The sequence below is a fragment of the Panicum virgatum genome, chromosome 2K (assembly GCF_016808335.1).
Source record: "Panicum virgatum strain AP13 chromosome 2K, P.virgatum_v5, whole genome shotgun sequence".
NCBI classification, from domain to species: Eukaryota; Viridiplantae; Streptophyta; class Magnoliopsida; order Poales; family Poaceae; genus Panicum; species Panicum virgatum.
This window is the reverse complement of record NC_053137.1, coordinates 49776688-49798333: the sequence shown is the minus strand read 5'-3', so window position 1 is coordinate 49798333 and position 21646 is coordinate 49776688. Positions and strand designations below refer to the sequence as shown.

Genomic DNA, 21646 nt, shown 5'->3' with positions numbered 1-21646 from the left:
CAATTCGTGTGATGTCATGGTATGAATCTTGTATGGACAAATAAATATTAGAACTTGTATGCCATATTTCTATCCATGGACTTGTATTGTAATATGTACTAAATATATTGTATGGAATGCACTTCGGACTTCTATTAATATGGTCGATTTGGTTTGACCAATTGCTTTAGGTATTCAATTTGCACTGAAATGCTGCCAAAATTTTCATTGTTCGTACTAACTATGCAATGCTATGTCCATTATATACATTAAAACATTATATATGTCTTCAAAATATCTTACGACATATCAATTGTTCAAATGGAGTCATTTCTATACAAAATTTGGCTTCACTGCACCTGTTTTTTTAATTCCCGGTCGCTGTGACCGGTTTCCTGGTCAGACTACACCGGTTCCCGGTCGGGAAAACCGGGTTCCCGTTTTTTGAATTTGAAGTGCCATCCCGTCCGGTTTTTGGCGGTTTTCACCGGGAACCGGCCGGTTTCCCGTTCCCGGACTCAGGCGGGAAAGCAGCTCCCGACGGAAACGGAAACCCTGGTTCCAACTCCCAACTAACTCCTGTAGAGTGAGCACTTGAAGGCGACATTTGCCCAACTATCCTACTACATTCCTACCTAGAAGAGCTTCACTGAAAAAGATCCTCCACGGGCTAAAAGCAGCAGGCAAAATGGACCTGAACATCAGATCTGACATGTAGGACTATTGAAGACATGTAATTGACAGGTACTTTTGCAGCTTAATTAAACTGGAGACAAACGGAATATGGAGATATTTACACAGAGGATCAAGCAGATAGAGGAAGGAAACGTAAAAAAAAAAGCAAGCTAAGAACTCAGCTTCTGCAACCGAAGCAAGATGGAAATTAAACAGACTGGTGGTGGATCTCCCTCTTATGGCCTTCACAGAGGGGAGCCCTCCCTTTCTCTCCTCCGGAGCCACGCCAAGTCGATCGACGCCACGACACACAGCACAGCGTCGATCGGTGGCGACATGTACACGCTCGCTCGGCGCGAAGGAGAGAGGCTGGCTAGTCGAGGCAGGTTCCGCAGATGCCGTAGCCGCCGCTGCAGCCGGGGCCGGTGCCGTCGCAGATCCCCGCGGCGCCCACGAACACGGGGCTCCCGCGGCTGCCGCCCCCCCGGCGCCTCCTCCCGCCGCGGCCCCCGCCGCCGTCCTCCCCGCCGACCCAGGAGAAGATGAGCCACGACACCACCGACAGCCACAGGATGACCGCGCAGTAGAGCGCCTCCCCGCCGAGCCCGCCGCCCTCCGCCGTGCCCACGAACTGCTCCATCTCTCCGGCCCCCAGCCCCTCACTCACTACGACTGTACGAGGAGGGAGGAGTCCGAGTCTCGATCCCTATCCGGCCGGTGTGAAGCGTTGCGCCGGGGCGTGGGCGCCGCCTTTATAGCCCACCGGTGCCGTGGCCGGGATGCGGGGGTGACGCGAGCGAGGGGGGAGTCGATGAGACGTCCACGTCGGCGCGGCGCCGCCACGGCGGGAAAAAACGGTGCCGTCACGGGCGGAGACGTGCGCGGCCGGGGCCCTTTGCTTTGCTTTGCTTAGCGCGGCGGAGTTGGCTGGCTCGGCACTGGGCTGTGGGCAGGCAGGGTCGGTCGGCTGGGCGGCCACCTCTGGGTGGGCTGTGGGCGGGCGGGGCGGGGCTTGGAAGCGGTCGGCCTCCGGCGGCGCCCCGTGGCGTATCCTACTGGACCCGATCGTACTCGGCGAAGGGATTTACGAACTGAAATCCCCGTCCCGTACCTTGTTTTTCTGGGGGCGGTGGTGGCACGCACAAGTTGGCCGAGTCAAGTCCCTGGGGTTTCTTTTTTTTTCTCTCTCTCTTTGGATTGAATGCATACGGCGACGTTGACGCGAGGAACAGCAAGCGGTTGAGCGACTGAATTAAGCTAAGCAATCGTGATTGCTTCGTGCGGGTGGCCCTTCCATTTGGGAGAAAAGATATACCGTCTCTTGACGTTGCGGGCTGCGGCCGCGCGGATGGAAATTCGTGATGGCGACCGGGGAGTGCGGCCGGGTTGCTTACGAATTAAGAAACGGGTCGATCGAAGAAGAAGAAGAGATGGCATCGTCATGCACTGCCGTGCCCATCGAGTAGCGGTCGCGGCAGGGAAGGTTTATCTGACGAGGAGGCAGCTGCAGGTCCGAGGAATGAAATCGGCAAACATGACTCCATTTGGTTTGTGTTATGCTAAGAATTGTATCAACTTTAACCGCTAATTAGAGATATTAAATTAAGGTAGTTTTCAAAACTAACTTCAGAATCTCTGAGCTAGGAACTGTGATGAATCTAATGAGATTTTTGACCGCGTGATTAGAAGATGGTTCCTATAGCATCACTGTAGTCAATCATTGATTAATTACCATCATTAAATTCGTAGCGAAAAGTTACACTCATCCATGAAAAGATTTTGCAAATAGACTTTATTTTGTACCCCATATACGTGAGATTTTCTTCTCAAAAATCGTGTGCTAGGATTTTGGAACGAAAACCAAACAAGTCCATGTCTGTTTGCATCGGGCAAAAAAATTCCACTCTACTACTATATTTTTCTCAATTGTTTGCCGGGCGCACCTTGACCTGCCGCAGGGCCTTTGCTCTGCAAGATGCGGTGACCATGGCAAAACCGGAGCGAACAACTTGATCTGTCCTAGTCCCAGCTCGAAGAACTGGTTGCAGGCATGAGGTGAACTGACGTAGCGTAGGATTTATTGGGGGCGGAAGGAATTGACTGTACTGTAATCGAGTCCTTCGTGGTGCCGTCGTTGAGGATCGGATTGGACTAGACTCTGGCTGATCAGAACTGACCGAGGACGCTTGCAGTTCCATGCTAGGGCGTCTGGCTTGTTGTGTTTAGATTCCTGTAAATCTTTTTTTTTACCAAATTCAATGTAGCAATTGAAAATTAGAAAGACTAAATATGATCTAATTATAAAACTAATTACACGAATAGACAGAAAATCATGAGACAAATTTATTAAGCATAATTAATTCTCATTAGAGGTTGTTTACTTGTCGGTGCCCTGACCCGGCGGTCCGGACCCAACCAGTGATGATGCTGCGTGTTCCTCGTCCCAGATGTTGATGCAAGGAACAATACAGTAACGCACAGGTTTATCCTGATTCCAGCCGTGTGGCCGTACGTCCAGCAAAGGGGTATGCGAGAACACTATACTATCTTGCACCGGGGGTGCCTGTAGTAGGGGGTACAGGCGAGGCGAGAGAGGGAGGGAAGCTCCCAAGTCTCTGCTAGAGAAGGAGTTGATTGAGGCGAGTGCCAATATCGGAGTTTAGAGGAGCGTGTGTGCTCTGCTAGTAGTGCGAAGCATTGTGTCCTACCGAATGGGCCGACCCCCCTAAGGGAACGCCCACCTCCTCCTTTTATAGACACAAGGAGGGACGGTGTACATGCACAGGGGGTCATGAAAGTCATCGTCTTTTCCCCGAATCGCGGGGATGCAGTGGTCGAGCACTGTGGGAAGTACATTGTGGGGTATGGCGCCAGGCGTGGCTGTCATTTTGGGTATCGTCCTTGGTCTTGCGGAGATCACGCCGGCGTCCTGGCAGCTCCTGCGGGCGGCGTTCCGAAGGTCCTGCAGGCCAGAGTCTTATCCTGGTTAAGGCCGGAGCCGCTTACGAAGGTCGTGCCCATGCCATTTGGGGGCTCCATGGAAGGGAAAGTACGAAGGAGGCATGGAGAGTTGGCAGCATAGTAGCTGGAGCAATGCCGAACACGTCTTGCACTGCGTCGCAGGTTCCCACAGTGTCGCCACAGCGCCGGGGAGCAGTGACCAAACTTGGCGGACGGGACTCTGGTCACTACCAGAGTGGAGGAGTGGTTGTCATTTAATGCCTTCGTATGGCAGGCGGGTGAGCGAAAGAGTCGTTTGTCCTTTCTGCCGAGGGGTAGCTTTGCCCGGTGTCAGAAGAGCACGCCTCAACCACTCGCACTTAATACGGGTGGGTGAGGGAGCTTCCAGCGGAAGGCTTGCGCCCGCGCCCACGTCCGCATGACACGTGGCGGTTCCGGACCCCTCCCGAGCAGCTAGCTGAGCCGAGAGCTCACAGGGGTCCGGATAGTTACGTGGAGGTCCCGGACCCATCTGCGGGACACGTGGCGACACCGGACCCTTCCCCGAGCGGGAAGCGGGTCCGGGACCGTTGGTTCGGTGAGATGGAGTCGGACCCCAGGGGTGTGGCTGAACAGCTCCTTAGGGCGTAGACCATCCGCTTTCTCGAGGGCAGACTCGCTACCCTCGAGCGAGGCGGAGGCGCGGGGCGCGGTCAAGGGCTTCGGCGGGGAGCCATCGAGCGAGGCGGAGATCACCCTGCGGGTTCCAGAGGGGTGCTGACGGGCCGCACTGAGTACGTGGACTACGTGTTGGGCTTCTTTGAGTCCTTTTCTTTCTTCCAGATTAGAAGGAGGTTGCAGGCCTTCCTGGGTCCGGTTGCCCAGTATGCGTTTGTTTTTAGGGCGATTTTAGTCCCCTGATTAGGGTGCCCCTAATCATGGTATCCGATATTAATGTAGCACGATATTATCTAATTATGATCTAATTAGGCTTAAAAAATTTATCTCGCAATTGCAATCGGGATTGTGGAATGAGTTTTTGTCAGTTATTCATATTTAATATTAGAGATCAAACATTTAAAGTTACTGTAGCGTTAAGAAAAAAATTTGCGATCTAAATAAGCCGTCCACCTGTCAAGCCATCAAGGTGTGTATGCTGTTTGCCGTACCGGAGGGAGAAGCAGTGCGAGTGAAAGCTGCCGAACCTGGGTAGGGGATGATTCTGATTTCTGAAGCACACGCTGGTCTTGAAGGCTCAACTGCCACCACACATGCCAACTTGGTTTTGACCTTTGACGCAGTGTAGATATTCATGTTTTTTTTTTCCTCATCCGGCACTGCGATTGCCAATTGAGAAATCTCATCCTGATATTATAGAGGGGTTTGCGAGGCTTTATTCACTGAAGGACTGCAACTGCACTGCACACCTTGGGCTTGGGCCAGCGAAGTGAAACATTGGCGGATGAGTGGGGACTGAGCTTTGGGCCTTTTCGGGGGGGGGGGGGGGGGCGTATCCGGTGCAAACCAAACATCTTATGCAAATCTGTGCAAATCTACTAAAAAAAGTTTCAAAAAATTCTGAAAAAAATCATGAATGTGCTTCTCAGCTTACCTCATTTATATACAAAATTTTATGGTCAAACTCATCTTACTCTAAAAGTTACAAAAAAGACAAATTTTCTGACAACAATAATGGTTCAAATGCATCTCAAATTTGTCTTTTTTGTAACTTCTAGAGTAAGATGAATTTGATCATGAAATTTTATATATTGATGACGTAACCTGAGAAGCACATTCATGATTTTTTTTCAGAATTTTTTGAAACTTTGTTTAGTAGGTTTGCACGGATTTGCACGAGGTCCTTGGTTTGCACTAAATACGTTGCCTTTCGGGGGTGGGGGCGCTTTTTTTATTTTTATATTTTTTATTTCTGTTTTTTACAAAAAATATATTTTCGATTTGGAAATTTACAGAAATATACCCCGGCCGCCCCGCTGCCGGGCGGCCGGGACCTGGCTGCCCGGCTCCCGAGCGGCAGGGACTTGAACGCAAAAAAAAAAAGAAAAAAAATTGCAGACAGGTCCCTGGGGCCGGGCGGCCGGCAGCGGGGCGGCCGGCCCCCGTGGCCGCCCGCCCCCAGCAACCCTATATAAGGTGTTTGCCCCGTCACCCACATTTGACTTACTAAAAATCCATAAAAAAAGAAGAGAGATGGAGGGAGAGGAGGGGGTGAGGGAGAGGCAAAGCGGCGAAGCCCTGTCAGATTTTCAAGGCGGCGACTTTAGGTAACTAAAATTTTCTACATTTTATAAATAGATTATGTTGTAATTATTTTTTTGAAACTGTAGATTAGCAATCAGTTCAATTATTGTTAGGAGTGATTAGTGTTATATTTAGGTGCAGTTACTTGTAGTGATTAGCGTTGATATAGTACATTTAGTGTTAGATTTAGTATTAGAAAATACTAGAAAATTGTTAGAGGAGTATTAGAAAATAAAAAAAAATGCAAGATAATATTAGAAAATTGTAGAAAATGTTAGAAAATTATAGAAAATGTTAGAAATTTTTTTAGAAAATAGTTTAGCAATCAGTTTAATTATTATTAGGAGTGATTAGTGGTACATTTAGGTGTAGTTACTGATACTGATTAGCATTGATATAGTATATTAGCAATCTGATTGCTCACTTGTGATTGCCAGGGCTCAACACCATGACATCCTCAGGATCCACGTACATTCCATGGAATAAGGTGACAGAAACAGTCCCCCAAGGAGTCCAGGTGCCTATGTGTTTTTGCGGATCCTTGTGCAAACTAATAAAATTAAGGGTTTTGGGGGACGACTTTGGCAAGAGATTCTTCATGTGCGAGAATTACGAGTACGACCCGCCCAAGCATTACGGCAAGGACCGAGCAAAGGTACTACAAAACACTATCAGAGTTTGTCACTTTCTGATCTAGTACTGACTTCTAACATGATTTGGGGAAAGACTCCACCGCCTCTATGTGATTTCGTGCAGTGGTTAGACACCGAGCAATCTCAGCAGGATAAGGACCACGTGGAGCGTCAAGCAAGGTGGGCTGCACAAAGGTGGCATCGAATGCTGCATGAAGAACAGATGGAGGAGAAGCGCAAAAAAAACTAGGAAGACATTCAGAAGAGGATTGCAGAAGTGGACCGTTAGAAGGCAGAGGAACGTGAAGCTGACAGTGAGAGGAAGCGTGAGAGGGCCCGCCGTGCTAAGGAAGCAGGTTCTGAGGCTATTAGGAAGGGAAAATATCCCCGGTGCACTCAGTAAAGCACCACCATGTAATCCCAGCATTTTACATTTCCTAAGGCATGTTAGGTTTACTCACAACACAAGGTTATCGTGTTGCACAAGCCATGGTTTTCATTGTTCAAGTATCTAGTAGTACGAACGCCTTAGGCCTCTGCTTTGTAATCGTAGCATTGTTTACAAAACTGTATTGCAAACCGAAAATTTATGATTCGTAACTACCCTTATATTTTCAGGACAATTTCCAGTTTTTCCATTGAGATATGAATTTTGAGTTACCACTCTCTTCTGTGTTCTTGGAATGTTCTTTCAACCATCATATATATATAATCAGGGAGCGTACAGTGGAAACTCTATTAAATGCATGAACACTTCTCATCTTGTAAAAGCGGAGTCTTTGATTTTTCTTTTCATAATTCGTCAAGGAGAGTTGAAAAGTACAGAACAACTCAAATAAAACAAAACACATAACAATTCAAATAAAGCAAAACACAGAACAATTCAAATCAAGCAAAACACAGAACAATTCAAACACAGAACAATACCTTCGTAATATTACATGCTACAATTTGGTGCAAATACATATCCATACATAACGAAATGTAATTATCACATACAGGTCGGAATACATATTCATACATCTGGTTCAAATACATATGCACACATAATGAAATCTAGACGCGACGGGCTCTAAACTCCGGAGGCAATCCATCGGTGGGATTTTCAGAAGGTCCAACTTCAGCACCAGCATTATCTTCTTGCATTTTACGGCACTTCTTGTAAGTGTGACCATCTGCTCCACACATATTGCATCTTTTTTTCTTCTTTCCTGCCTCAGACTCATCCATTCCGTTACGGATACGAAGTGTCTGCCGTCGACCTACCCCTCTCCTAGCATCTGGATTGGGAATGTACATTGGAGAGATATTTGGTGTAGTGAATGATCCCAGACTGCCTATGCCATATATCTCATGTCCCAAAGTGTGCACAGCGGTTTCTTTTCTGTAATATTGTGAAATAAAAACCCCAGGATCCAACCCAGATTCTGAACATGCCGCAATGACATGGGAGCATGGTAAGTGAAGAAGTTGTGGCTTCTTGCATCTGCAAAAAACCTTGCCTTCTGGCGTTATCAAGCAATCCTAAACGACCCTTTGTCTGCGAACACCCTGCCCTGGCATGTCCTTGCATGAAACCTCAAACCTTTGATCCTTTGTGCCCATAGAGACCACTCTGTGATATTGAGCCTTTTCAATCTTTTCTTTCATGTAGTTAGTGACCCTATTACAAAAAGTCACACCTGGATCATTAAGTAAGACAGCAGCTGCCTGATACTGCTCTCTGAAGTACCTTGTGCATCCGTATATGATGAATTCAACTATGCCAACACGAGGAAATCCACGAACATGACGCATTACCATATTGTAACACTCTGCGTGGTTGGTTGTCTCGATACCATATCGACGACCACCAGTGTCGTATAGAATTGACCACTTCTCCTTAGGTGCATCCTTAATCCACTGTGTGAAAGGTCCGCTGCCGAAATGTCTCCGGCTGGAGGTTGAGGTCTGTTCCTTTAGCAGCTCGGCGCACATGTTATCTAGTACCTGCCACAATGCATCAAACTTCCGCTGCTGATTCTGAGTGCACAATCTCTTGAACAAATTCATAAGTTCCTTATTCTTGAAGCGCTCAAAAAAATTTGCACCCATATGCCTTATGCACCACCTACTCACAATATCTGGCCATAGAGGAGGCTGTCCTCGACTTCCTTCATGTAGTTGCCTTATTGCTGCTAGAAGACCAGCATGTCTGTCACTGATGAGGCAAACATCAGGCCTTCTAGCAACAACGTGAATCTTCACACATTCAAGGAACCAGTACCAGCTCTCTGTGTTCTCATTCTCAACAAAAGCAAAGGCGATGGGAACTACCTGCTTGTTGCAATCAACTCCAATTGCTGTCAGTATTGTCCCCTTATATCTTCCTGTCAAGAATGTGCCGTCAATACATAGAACAGGAAGACAATACATGAATGCCTCACACATGCACCAAGGCAGAAGAAAGCACGAAGCAGAAACCCAGGTCCCCCATCTAAACTCGGTACAATGTAGGTATCAGCCGCGCTTACAGGATTTCTCTGCACAATTGCTGACAGCATGTGAGGCAAGTTATCATATGATGCCTCATATGTGCCAAATCTCATCTCAAACACCTTTTGTTTTGCCCGCCAAGCCTTTGCATAGCTGATTTTGTATTGAAAACGGTCATCGATGTCCCTCATTATCAATTTTGGCTCATAATCAATTTTGTCCAGAATCACCCCATAGATCTTCTTGGCAACAAAAGTGGATGTGATTTACAGTGAGTTTGAGCAACAGCAGTTAATCTACATGTATGTGGTGTAACAATTGAACACTCCCAGTGTGTCTTATACTTGCCCTTGTAGGCATGTACTCGCCATGTACAATCGTCATTGACACATTTCACCTCATATTCTTTGCTGCTAGACTTCACAACTCTGAATTCCTTCCTCAACGATATAGCCCAAAGCTTCACAGCATCTTTCACAACTTCAATACTAGGATACTTTGCCCCTTGCACGACCTCATTCTCTCTGTATTCGTACTCATTACTCCTAATATCCTGTATCACTAGATTTTCAAAACCCTTGCCTCTCCATTCACCTAGCAACGGGTAGTCCTCATCGTCTGATGAGTCCCCACATTCTTCCATCATTCGAGCCTCTTGGTCTTCATTATGTACAGCTTCCACAATTCCAGGTATCTGCTCACCCTCATCAGCTAAACTTTGCGGCTCAGGTTGAATGGCATGCACGTTCTGATCTTCTTTTTCTCCTACCTGATCAGCTATACCTTGCGGCTCAGATTCTGTGACATGCATGTTCTGATCTTTATTTTCTTGTTCCACTGCTTGGTTCATATGAGATGATGTATTTGTTGATCCTTCACCGAAATGGCCTGCCTTCTAGTGAATCTGAATTAGCATTGCAAAGAGGCCACCCGCGGTCAAGAGCTGCTTGCATGTAAGTCCGCCATTTTTTGGTGTTTGCTATAAGCATCAACTCCCAGAAATCCCCTTCAGTTCCCCAATTTGACACAGTATGAACGGTTAGGAAATGAGTCTTTGGATTCACATTGAATATCTCGTGAAACCATTTGCGTATGGAACCAAAACTCCTCTCTAAGGGTTTATCTATTCCGCACTCTCTTCGTTCAAAAGTTGATAGATCTACTCCATACGCATCATGAGAAATATATCCGTTACCATAATGAACTTGAAAACGAAGCTTGCTTGACATATCTGGACACAGAATCATGATATTAAATTGATTGCTAATCTACTGTTTCAACAAAAATAATTACTCGATATATCTGGACACACAATCATGCTATTTGTAAAGTGTAGAAGAATTTTGGTTACCTGCAGTCGCCGGCTCGAAAATCCGGCCGGGCTTCGCCTCTCTCCCTCCCTCTCTCTTTTTTCTTTGTTTCTGGAATTGTAGTGATGCAAATGAGGGGTGGGGGGACCAGCCAACCCTTATATAGGGGTGGTAGAGCCGGCCGCCCAGTTGCCGGGCGGCCCGGGGGGCCGGCCGCCCCGCTGCCGGGCGACCGGCCCCAGGGACCTATATGCAATTTTTTTCTTCTTTTTTTGCATTCAAGTCCCTGCCGCCCGGCAGCCCGGCGGCCAGGTCCCGGCCGCCCGGCAGCGGGGCGGCCGGGGTATATTTCTGTAAATTTCCAAATCGAAAATATATTTTTGTAAAAAACAGAAATAAAAAATATAAAAATAAAAAAACCGGGGGGAGCGTCTATTTGTCGCTAATTGCAATTGGTGACGATTGCGTCGTAGAAGTCTTTCCGGCGTCGCTCCACCGCCAACCCCCACCTCTCTCGGCTCCGGCGCCGCCCCATCGCCTACGCCGCCGCCAACCCTAACAAAGCTCGCCGCCGACGCCTTCTCGCCCCCGCCGCCACCACCGCCCACCGGGGCTCCTGCCCTGCCCGGCCGGCGGCGCTCCCGCACCGCCTCGCCCTCCGCCGGCTGAACCATCACCGCCGCCGGTCCTCCGCCGCCCCCGGCCCCCTCTTCTACGGTCGCCGGCCATTGGAAGCCCCGGCAACCCGAAACCCTAAAGGTCCGCCGCCGCCCTCCACCACTCCGGCCGCCGGCGACCTCGCCGGCGGCCGCTCCCCCCACCTTCCACCCCCGGCCGACCTCACCCACCTCTAGGGATGAAAGCGGTCGGGAACGATCGGGAAAACACTCTAACCACTTTCATTTTCATATTTTTATTCGGGAACGGGTACGGAAACGGGAGAGCTCGGTCGGGAAAACGAAATCGAATGCACGGGAAATCGAAATCGAAACAATTCGATCGGAAGCATGTCGATAACGGTCGGGAAGCGGTATTTAAAAGCGGGACCATCAAGCGTGTAACCACTTCAAACGTTGAACTCAATGCAATATATTCAACCATATACATACATAACATATAGAGAAATAAAACTATAGTCTATATAGATAAATAGCATCACGTGCCAATGTCGCACAAGTAACAAGATGTTCAGTGGCTTCATTGTGAGCCAAGCCAAGGACGATGGCTTCATGCCTCCTGACAACCTGAGCGGCGAGCGCAGGGGCAGGGACACAGAGCGTCAGGGCCAGTCCAAGATGGTGGCCAACTGACCCGCTACTGGATGGGGTCGACGATGACAGCCCGTGGTGGAGTGATCCTGGGCGCTTGGCCTGGGCGAGGGATCGGAGGGGGTCGTGGGCCGTCATTCTTGGGCCACGGGGTGCGTTGTGTGGGCTCCAATGCTGAGGACTCTCTAAATTCGGGAATACCGCGGGAATTTACCGGATGAAATACGGGATCCGTGAATTCGGTCGGAAAACCCTTCAACCGTTTTCGTTCCCGTTTTCACCAAATTTTCCCGAATTTTTTCCTGATTTCGTTTTTCCCAAAAATGCGGTATTCGATCGGTAAAATCGGGATACGGCATTGGTCGGTACGGGATTTTCCCGTTCCCACTTTCATCCCTACCCACCTCCCACCCCTCACCGGCGTGCTCGTCTCCGCGAGGAAGATGAACAGTGGTGGCGCTTCTTCTCCTTCCTCCTCCTTCTGCGACGGCATCGCTCGCACTCGCGCGCGCGATGAATAGATTCGCAGTTTTCCCGGGCATTTCTCCTCTTGGTACATCAAGCGGACGCAACAGATCTAGGTTATGTTCGGCTGGCTGGTGCTGGTGCTGATTTTTTTGAGAGAAAAATACTGCTGGCTGGCTGGTAGTAGTGACTGGTGCTGATTTTGTGTGAGAGATAAATACCGTTGGCTGAATGCAGCGAAGATGCAGCAAACAGAGTGCCTGTGGGCAGGCATGTACCAGAACGTAATTTGATAAAATTTCTTTGCGACCAGATTTTTAATAGTAATACCCGCAAGATGAAAATCATGAAATTGACGAGAGCAAACAAAATTCACGCGACCATCGAACGAACTAAGCAAAACTAACCGACGCTCCTTCCTCACAATAATATGGGAGAGGCAATAATACACGAGATCAAGAGACTAATCAAGAGAAACTAACTCAGAGGCGCATCGCAATTCGCAACTCCCGAGAGCATGTCTATCCACTCTTCTAGCAGCCACCTCCGCCGCCGCCGCCGCAGCCGCCGCCGCCGCCGCCGCCGCAGCCGCCTCCACCGTGGCCGGCGCTGCACCCGTAGGCCGCGGCAGCAGCACCGCCCATGTACGCGGCCGTGTACATGCTCGAGGTGTCGGCCACCGTCCGTGACGACCTCGCCGTACCACCGCGGCTGGACGGGTTCGCCTTCGCGGCCGCAGCGGGCTTCTTCGCGGCCGGCTGCTTCTTGGCGGGGCAGTCGTCGCTGTGGGAGCTGCGGCCGCAGATGAAGACGGCGAACGAGACGACCCAGACGGAGACCACGACCATGCAGAGCCCCAAGAGCCACGACGACGACCCTAGGGCAGCGGACGCCGCCGCGCCGGCGCTGGCGTCGGACGCAAGGATCCTCGCCATGGAATCTAGTCTAGAGGACGGGAAGAACAGAGCACGTTACGCAGATCGAGACTGCGACGGCGAGTTGGTTGCAATGCAAAACTCTGCATCTGTCATCGACCGGCCACATATATAGCTACGACTACCTACGAGTGGATCACCGTCCCGAACTTATCGGATCTAATCATTGTTTTTTTTTGTTGGATAAGTCCTGGTTATCGCGTTGGTCACGTCGATCTCGGCAGTACTTATCCAGAACGGTTCATTGCTTCCTCCGCGGTTAATTTGCAGCTCCTAATAACAGACTGATTATGCAGATCCGGTGTAACTCCAAACAAATACTCCCTCTGTTCAAATGCACTAAATAAAGTCTTCGGTATCGGCAAGACCCAAGAGTAGCTCTGCCTCTGCGTGCATGCGTAGTTGCGCTTATGAAACAAACTAGAGTTAAATGTAGAGGAGTGATTTGACCAGAGTTCGGTAGCAATCAGCACAACCAAATCCTTAACAAAAATTGCTCAGCGATCAAGTGGCAAGTTAGTTTTGGCACAGAGCTAGCTAAATTGAACAACCCCTTAGCCAGAACTCAAAACATCTCACCAAAAAAAGAACTGTCTTTATTCAAGTTGAAGGAGTACTCGTGCAGTGGGGTTGCTGACAGAGCTGTAGCTGCGACGGCGCTGCAGGCCGCACCGTCGCCACCATGTGGCTGGCGTGAGTGCGTGACCCCTCAACCTCACACGTACGGCGAGGCCGCAGACGCGCTTGACGAGCGGCGGGTACGTCGGGTTGAAGGGGAAGCCGGAGAAGGCGTCGACGAAGCACCTGTCGCCTATCCCCTCCAGCACCGAGCAGCACACGCTGCTGACGCGCACCTGCAGCCCGGCCAGCGAGTGGAGGATGTCGTCCACGCAGCTCTCCGACGCCAGGATGGACTTCCAGGATGTACAACAAATTCATGAAGCGCAGACTTCGGGACTCTCTCTCTCTCTCACGGCCGGTCGCGTCGCTCCCGACGCGGGCGCTCCCAAACCCTAGCCGCCGCCCCCTTCGCGGCCTCCCTCTCCTCCGCCGCGCCGCCGCCCGAACAGGCTGCCTGGAAGCTCGGGCGCCCCGTGGTGAAGGCGGCGGCGTGGCTCCCTCCCCCTCTCCTCCGGTGGTTCGGCGCGGGCGCGGTCGTCTCGTTCCTCGGAGGGGGCTCGCCGGCGCGGCGCTACGCGGCGGCGGCGACGGGAGGCCACGGATCCGGCGTCGCCCCGGCCGGATCCGGTGGCCGTGCGGTGGGGGCGCGCGCCCTGTGGGTGTGGGGGGGGGGGGGGGCGCAAGGAGTTGGCGGCGGCGGCGGCGGCGGCGGCGGTGGCTGGCGCGGATGGGCGCGGGGTTCACCGTCCAGGCGGCGGCGCGGCAGGTGGCGGCCGGGGCTGGCTGCTGGTGGGCCTGCCTGCCCGCGGCTGGCAGGTGGCCGTGGCACTTGGCGTGGGCACGGCCTGCTGAGCACGGCCGGGGCTGCCTGCTGGACACGGCCGTGGCGGGCCGTGGCGGGCCGTGGCTGGTGGCCGCGTGCGGGTGCCGCCGCTCTACCGGATCTGGGACATGGCGGACCGAAGATGGTGGAGTTGGGGGCGTGCTGTGCGCGGGCGACGGGTGCTGCGGTGAGGAGGTGGTGCTCCTCCTCTCCCCTCTGATGGCGATATTGGTCCAGTGTGGCCTGGGTGGTGGGGCTGGGGCCGGCTGGTGCTTGCTAGTGGCGTCATGGTGGTGTTTCGGACTGTGTCGGGCCTCTTCTAGTAGAGGCGTTGCGGAGGTGAGGAGGGGTGAGCCACTGCTTAGTCCGAGTGTGTGCGACAGGCACGGTGCTGAGTCGGGCGAAAGCCTTCACCGACGGTTTTGTCGGTGGAGATGGTGGCGGCGCCCTTTTGGTGTTGTTCTCCCTGCTGGGGGCACCACTGTGATGCACCGTGTCCTACAGCACGGGGTCCTCTAGGGTGAAAACCCTGTCCATTTATGGACGTGCGACGGCGGCGTCATTGGCGTCGTGCCCTCCTTAGAGGCGCCACATCTAGAGACCCGCTTTGGCTACACAGTGGTGGTGGTTGGTTGGCGGTGTTGCTCGTGCGCAACGGCGGAGGAGGCGCGGCTGGTCCGTGCTAGCAGGGAGGTGTAGAGGGCCCATGGGTGCTAGAGGTCTTGAGGTGGTGCGCATGGTGCGGTGGTGACTCCGGTGACGGTTGGACGGAGGTGTCGCTCTCATAGCGGTTTCAGATATCTGAGTCCTTAGCAGAGGAGTGCGAGACGGTGGGAGAGGCGAGGCCCCCATGCAGAGTGGCCAGGATCAGTGGTTTTTTTCGGCACTGCGACGTGAGTGTTCTACTGAAGCTCCACTGGGACAGGGGGATCGACGATCGTGTGTGTGCGGCTTGAGGGGGATAGTCCCATGGTGGAGGAGTTCGAGCTGCCGCTCTGGCCTGCAGCGGGCCGCCACATTTGGAGTGGCACAGCGTTGGTGACGACGGCGCAATTCGCGGGTGGCTTCTTTTGGCTCCTCTTCCAGGTTGTGGCGATGTAGTGTTTTGTTGTGTGTTGTTTTTGTGGTGGTGGTGTTCGTCTCGGCGCGTTACGTACGAATGCTTCTCTTTTTATATGATGTGGCAGTGCTCCTGTCTTTTATTTCAAAAAAAAACTGGTTTGGAACTGCTGCTAGTTCTCTCGTTCCCTTGGGTAATTTGTTGATACAAGGTGTGACGTTGCAAGACATTAGAGGACCTTTGCATCATACAGATCACACGGTGGATGCATCAGATTGAAGTAGTGGAAGAGGGGAGCAAACTATATTATACGTGGCTCCTTACCACGAAGTATTTCTGAAAGAATCTTACAGAGGGTTCCACTCATACAATCAATAATTAGCTACCATATTAGCATTTATAAGTACAAAAATGTAATATGTCTGCGTGGCTCCTAATCATTTGTATGATCTAAGCCCTACCACTAACCTGCCTGTTTGCACCTTTACATCAGAAAAGAGATCAGTTAAAGAATTAGTGCTCTAGGCAACTTAAAATACCCTGAGCACAAAGAATTGATCTATGAAATAATTAGAAGAAAAGATAAAGCATACACCACTATTTGCTCTTCAGGGATTTATATTGCACTCTCGTAGAAACACTTGGTTGAAATTGACATGTGTGGACCAGTATTTCCGGTATTTGGGCAATCCAATCTCGAGCCAGGGTTTCAGATTTCCATTGTAGTGGATGACAGCTGCCCGCCTGATATCCCTTTCGTTGACATTTGGATTGTACCCAAGTCCCAACTGATGCCAGGAACGATCAAGAGGGAAAGTACGGTTCCAGAATGTTACAAGGCCAGCAGGGAGGGTACCTAGCTTCCACAATAGCCTGTTCTCATTCTGCAGAAAAGAGAATCGTGAGTGAAACATACAAGATAAGATGGGATATTAGACTGATGAATGACAAAACCCTACAGGAGTGCACTGGTGTATCAAAATCTAGAAGCAACCCTACTAGGATATCTTTTCAACAACAAAAAAAACCTACTTAAGACACAGTGTGCAAAATTTTTGTGAAGTGCCAGATAGCAAATTTATAACATGCATTAGGTCATTACTTAACAATTTCAGCTCAAACACTTTAGTGCATGTTTTAGAATAGCATGGGAACCAGAAGCATAATTTCAATACTCACCAGTTTCTGCCAGGTATGGTAAACCTCAGTGATGTTTTGCTTTCTCCACTCAGACAAATCAAACATGTTCATGCCATATGCCCAACCACATGCATGCGGATCAAAATTTTTGGCAATAAGAGGATTTGAGAAGTTTAGGTACTTATCAAACCTATGGAATGTCTCTCTACAGGTCTCAACAGCACCATTAACCTTGCCTTTGAGATCTACCAACCAAAGTGCAGTTAGGTCCCGCCGCACTACAGTATCATCGTCTAGAAATAACACCTTGTTAAGCTTTGGGAAGATCTCAGGGAGATAAAACCTCAGATGGTTGAGAATCGACAAGTATTTGGGGTTCCGAAACTTAGGATTTTCGTCAGGCCTAGCATGCCCACTTTTGAAGTAGTAATCAATCATAAACTGTGATTCCAGCTGCTTCAGAACTGGACTGTAGCTTGAATTTAGCCATTTAAACTCTTCAATGTTCTGAACCTGAATAGCAGCTTTACCCAATGGATTAGCCAGGAACCACATTTTCATTGCAGCATAGTTAAGCCTATCTGTCACAATGTGGAATACATGATCTTCTGGTTTCTGCATCAAATATAGCATAGAAAGATTAGTGGTGAAAATGGTTAAATCGACTAGAATATTGCACATATAAGATGATTATTTATTCACAATAATTAATCAGACACTTATTTGGCAACTTAATATCGTTCAGAGGCCAAGTGGCATACCTTAGCATGAACAAGAGTTGAGTTAACAACCACTGCAGCAGCCAATACATTGTCTGAAAACAAGGCATAGTGGTAGAGTTTGGGGTCTTCCAGCTTCTCCACATATGGAAAATCCTTATTCGTTGAGTTGGTGAAATAATACTCATTTGTAAGCCTCAGTGTAAGGCAATGGAGACCCTTGGGTAGAGATTTTGCTGCTACTTGTGCTAGATAGTTGGCCTGTCTTTTGTTTGATTCAAGTTGCTGCTCCGTTGAGTGAAGGACTGTGTGACGCCTGTTCACAGCACCTGAGCAACTATCATGAATTTTCTTGACCTTCACCAGCGTCTGCTCCATTGCTCTAATTTTGCTGTGGACACTGTTGAGACAACAGAAAATGAGGTCAAAAGTGTTCGGTTACAATAAAAAAATACCGAAACATCAATCATACACCATCACTAGGAAAGCCAGTTAAAAATCTTAGTAAAGTAGAAGAGAATGTACTTCTGAGGTAGCTGCCAATCACTAGTCGCATCACCTAGAGCACGTTGTATATCTCTCATCCGTGCACGGAGCTCCCTTGCAAATCCATGATTGCCTCTAGAAGCAAAAAACCCAAGATATGTCTTTGCTCTTGTCAACTGGTCCTTGATGATGTTGATGTGAACTGTAGCATCTGGTGATGTTGTCAATTGACCAGTATGTCTATTCGTTGTGCGATGAGCAGAACTACTGTTACTCAACCTTGTTTGATTGTCCCTGGTGGTAGTAGCATCTCTAGTCTGAGAAGATAATTAGAGCTTTAACATTAGATCGCGAGAAAAAAAACTGAGGTCTTGTTTAGATGCATAAAGTTTTGGGTGTAAAGCACTGTAGCACTTTCGTTTGTATTTGGTAATTATTGTCCCGCCATGGGTTAACTAGGCTCAAAAGATTCGTCTCGCAAATTATAGACAAACTGTGTAATTAGTTATTTTGTTTAGCTACATTTAATACTTCATGCATGCGTTAAAACATTCCATGTGATGGGGAATCTTGTAAAATTTTGGAATTTTGAAGGGAAGTAAACAAGGCCTGACTATAAAATGGTGACTGGAATAACAAATAAAACCATGATTGTGAATTCTTACATTAGCTAAAGCCTACAGATAGCACCAGATAATACGATGCTCATTCATACAAATAACACTAAGCAAGAGCTTTCAAACAAGGTGATAAATCGGCAATCCACAGACAACATTTTAACTATGATGCCTTGGAATGAAGTTTCTAGGTTCTAGCTAACTTTTAAATGAACAGAGGCAATAAAAGTAAGAGATACTTTCAAGGAAACAAAGTGAAACAAGTTGATCTCCTGCAATAAACTTTACCTGACTAGAAGATGAACTCAGGCTTCCAGTAGTGTGCATTCCAGAAATGATGCTCTCCCCTCCTTCATCTGACCCATCCTTGTGCTCTGCATCAATTGAATGCGGCAACTTTATCCCAACCTCTTTTCCATTCCGCGCTACAGCATCCTTGCCATCCCCCGGCTCACCAAATCTACCTGCACTTCCCTCACTTCCAACAACTTCCCTTATCACGCCACCCTGTCCCAACCCTGCGTTGCCATTCCCCTCAACAACCGCATTCCGTGACTCGGGCTCCTCCCTCAGCACACTTGCATCAGGCTTTCCGGACGCACGGCTCCTACTCGCTGCCTCAACTGCTTGCAAATGATCGGTTGCAGATAGCACACGGTTTTTGTGCTCCCCAAGCCTCTCGATCGTCAAATCTACAAAAGGCACCAAAATCGGTGATTTAGCGGGGGTTCGAGTGTTGGCGTCGCATTGCGGACATAACTTCTCTCTGACTGGTCAGAACCAAAATCACCCATCTCCGCACCATTACACGATCCAAAACAGCAAAATGCGAACAAAAATTTGCTTCGCGACTCGCGAGATGGGATCCTACCAAGCAGGAAATGGGGGACAGAAGACAGGAACCCACCTCTGGCCAGGGACACCCCGGACGCAGCTATCTGCGGCCACACCAGATTGGGAGCGTCCTCCCGATCGAACGCGCCGCTCGCCGCTGCGGAAACAAAAACAATACACAAATCCGCAACCATCAAGCACAGCATTGCCGAAACCACACGCAGGGAGGGAGGGAGGGAGGGAGGGAGGGAGGGGCCATGGAATGGGAGCGCACCGGTGGAGTCCGGGAGGTGCGCGACCGAGACGGGGGAGCCCCCGTAGAGCACGAGCGGCGCGAGCACCGACGCGAGGAGCAGCAGCAGCACCGCGCCTCGGCACCGCCGCCGGCCCCGCAGCACCGCCATTCGCCGCCAGTGCTGGCGAGCCTACGGCCGGAGAGCCGTCGCCGCCGCCGCCGCCGGTGCCGATGGGGTTGGGGATGGGGAGGGAGGGGAGGGACGGAAGGGGGGGTCGCTTTCCGGTGGGGGTAGACCTGGGCATGGGTCACCCGACCCGAACAACCCGACCCAACCCGCCCGAAAAAAATCCGACCCGAGCTACGTGGCGGGTGGGCGCGGGCCGTATTTTTTTGACCCGCAACAATCAACGGGCCGGGCACGGGCCGTGATTTTTGACCCAAAACCCGACCCAACCCGAAAAAACCCGACCCAAAGGCCAAAAAACCCGACCCAACCCGAAAAAAAACCCGACCCGACACGCCCGCGCAAGGTGCACGGGCCAACCCGACCCGACCCGGTGATAGGTACGGGTCGGGCGCGGGCCGTCCTATGCGACCCGTGACCCGACCTTGACCCGACCCGAACCCGACCCTACCCGACGTTTGCCCAGGTCTAGGTGGGGGCAGGCGCTTTTTTTTTCTAGGTCCCCCGATGGGGTTTGGGCGTCGGCTTGCGCGGCCGCCGAATTTTCGGGGCCGGGCCGGTGGTGGGGTGGCGAGGGGGTAATGTGCGGGCGGTGCCGCCAGGCGCGTGACACCCATGCGACTATAGCTGGGCATATTACCCGAAACCCGAAGTCCGAACCCGAAAAACCCGAACCCGACCCCGAAAAACCCGAATCCGAAAAACCCGAACACTACTTCGGGTAGTAAGCCACGGTACCCGAAATTATTACGGGTATTTCGGGTTTAAGACCCCGGTACCCGAATTCCATAACAAACCCGAAATAGTCAGGCCCAGCCCACTATTTTCAGCCCAACCCACGAAGGCCCCCAAATCCCACTACTCCAAAGGCCCAAACCCCAATAACCCTAGCCCCCCACGTTGCATACAAAGCCATCAGGCTCCGACTTCCGGCCGCAACTCCCAGGGAGGCCGTGACGGCGCATCTCGAATCCTCGACGGACGGCGAGACGCCGAAGCCAGCACCCACCAGCAGATCCCATCGGGCTGCCGACGTTCCTCTCCCACCTCCGTGTGTGCAGGTCCGCCTCCGCCTCCCACGCTCTCCAGTGGCACGCCGCCCTCATCTCCGGCTACCTCGCGCGCCTCCCTGCTTTGCCTCTCCAACCTCCGCCAGTCCTTGCCCTCGCGTCCGTCGCAGACCCCGTCGCGCATGTGCATGCGGACGCCGTCTTTGCGCGCCTCCCGGAGCCCGCCGTGGCAGCAGCGCTGTTCTTACCCCCGGCCTCCTCGGCAAGCTGCAGACCAGCAGCGTCTCGTCTACTCTCTCTACTCAGCAGGTCGGGTAGTTCGGGTAAATCCGAACCCGAACCCGAATTTTCGGGTACCCGAATTTTCGGGTTCTTCTTTTTCCCAACTAATTTCGGGTAGTATTTTTGGAAACTCGAAATACCCGAAACCCGAAATACCCGACCCGAAATTTTCGGGTAGCCCGAACGCCCAGCCATACATGCGACGCGCGAGATGGGGCGCGCGTGATGCGATTTTTTTATTTTTTTTATTTTTTATTTTCGTTTTTTATAAAAATATATTTTCGTTTTCGAAATTTACAGAAATATACCCGCCCCCCGCAGCCGGGCGGCCGGGACCTGGTCGCCCCGCTGCGGGGCGGCAGGGACTTTTCTGTAAAAAATTTCACAAAAAAATTATGTTGAAACCCCTGAAAGACCGGTCGCCCGGTAGTTGGGCGGCCGGCCCCAGGCCGGCCGGCAGCTGGGCGGCCAGTGCAAGCACCTCGACAGCTGCAGTGGGTCGTGAGCAGGTGAGCAACTTGGCGCATTTCGTCTCCATTCAGATTAGTGTCAGCCGGCAGTTTTTTTTTGCTCGCATGGAAAGTCACTTTCACTCAATAGTGCTACTTGCTTTGAATAGATAAACAACAATGATTACTCTTTGCTTGTATGGTCCGCGGTGGTTTTGTAATTATGATATATTTAGTGTGTT

General features: G+C 50.7%; 3 protein-coding genes across 3 annotated transcripts; all 3 read right to left on the bottom strand.

Moving 5' to 3' along the window:
* Positions 1–694: 694 nt before the first annotated feature.
* On the bottom strand, positions 695–1393 carry LOC120682462 (loricrin-like). Its single transcript, XM_039964392.1, has one exon. The coding sequence runs from the start codon at positions 1292–1294 to the stop codon at positions 1028–1030; it is 267 nt and encodes an 88-aa protein (XP_039820326.1). The 5' UTR covers positions 1295–1393; the 3' UTR covers positions 695–1027.
* Positions 1394–12326: 10933 nt separating this feature from the next.
* On the bottom strand, positions 12327–13099 carry LOC120682447 (zinc finger protein ZIC 2-like). The gene has a single exon (XM_039964366.1). The coding sequence runs from the start codon at positions 12939–12941 to the stop codon at positions 12540–12542; it is 402 nt and encodes a 133-aa protein (XP_039820300.1). The 5' UTR covers positions 12942–13099; the 3' UTR covers positions 12327–12539.
* A 2645-nt stretch (positions 13100–15744) lies between these two features.
* LOC120682442 (probable galacturonosyltransferase 4) lies at positions 15745–19753 on the bottom strand. The gene is made up of 7 exons (XM_039964361.1): positions 19516–19753; positions 19315–19398; positions 18696–19099; positions 17830–18107; positions 17347–17704; positions 16625–17200; positions 15745–16329 (listed from the first exon to the last, which is right to left on the bottom strand). The coding sequence occupies exons 1-7, from the start codon at positions 19643–19645 to the stop codon at positions 16054–16056; spliced, it is 2106 nt and encodes a 701-aa protein (XP_039820295.1). The 5' UTR covers positions 19646–19753; the 3' UTR covers positions 15745–16053.
* Positions 19754–21646: the final 1893 nt, after the last annotated feature.

Excerpts from the sequence above, each read along its gene's own strand:
- LOC120682462 (XM_039964392.1), bottom strand. The coding sequence starts at position 1,294 with ATGGAGCAGTTCGTGGGCACGGCGGAGGGCGGCGGGCTCGGCGGGGAG.
- LOC120682442 (XM_039964361.1), bottom strand. The coding sequence starts at position 19,645 with ATGGCGGTGCTGCGGGGCCGGCGGCGGTGCCGAGGCGCGGTGCTGCTG. Across the intron at positions 19,399-19,515 it reads GCACCTCCCGGACTCCACCG|CGGCGAGCGGCGCGTTCGAT; the intron begins GTGCGCTCCCAT and ends TTGTTTCCGCAG. Across the intron at positions 16,330-16,624 it reads ACCATACCTGGCAGAAACTG|AATGAGAACAGGCTATTGTG; the intron begins GTGAGTATTGAA and ends TCTTTTCTGCAG.
- LOC120682447 (XM_039964366.1), bottom strand. The coding sequence starts at position 12,941 with ATGGCGAGGATCCTTGCGTCCGACGCCAGCGCCGGCGCGGCGGCGTCC.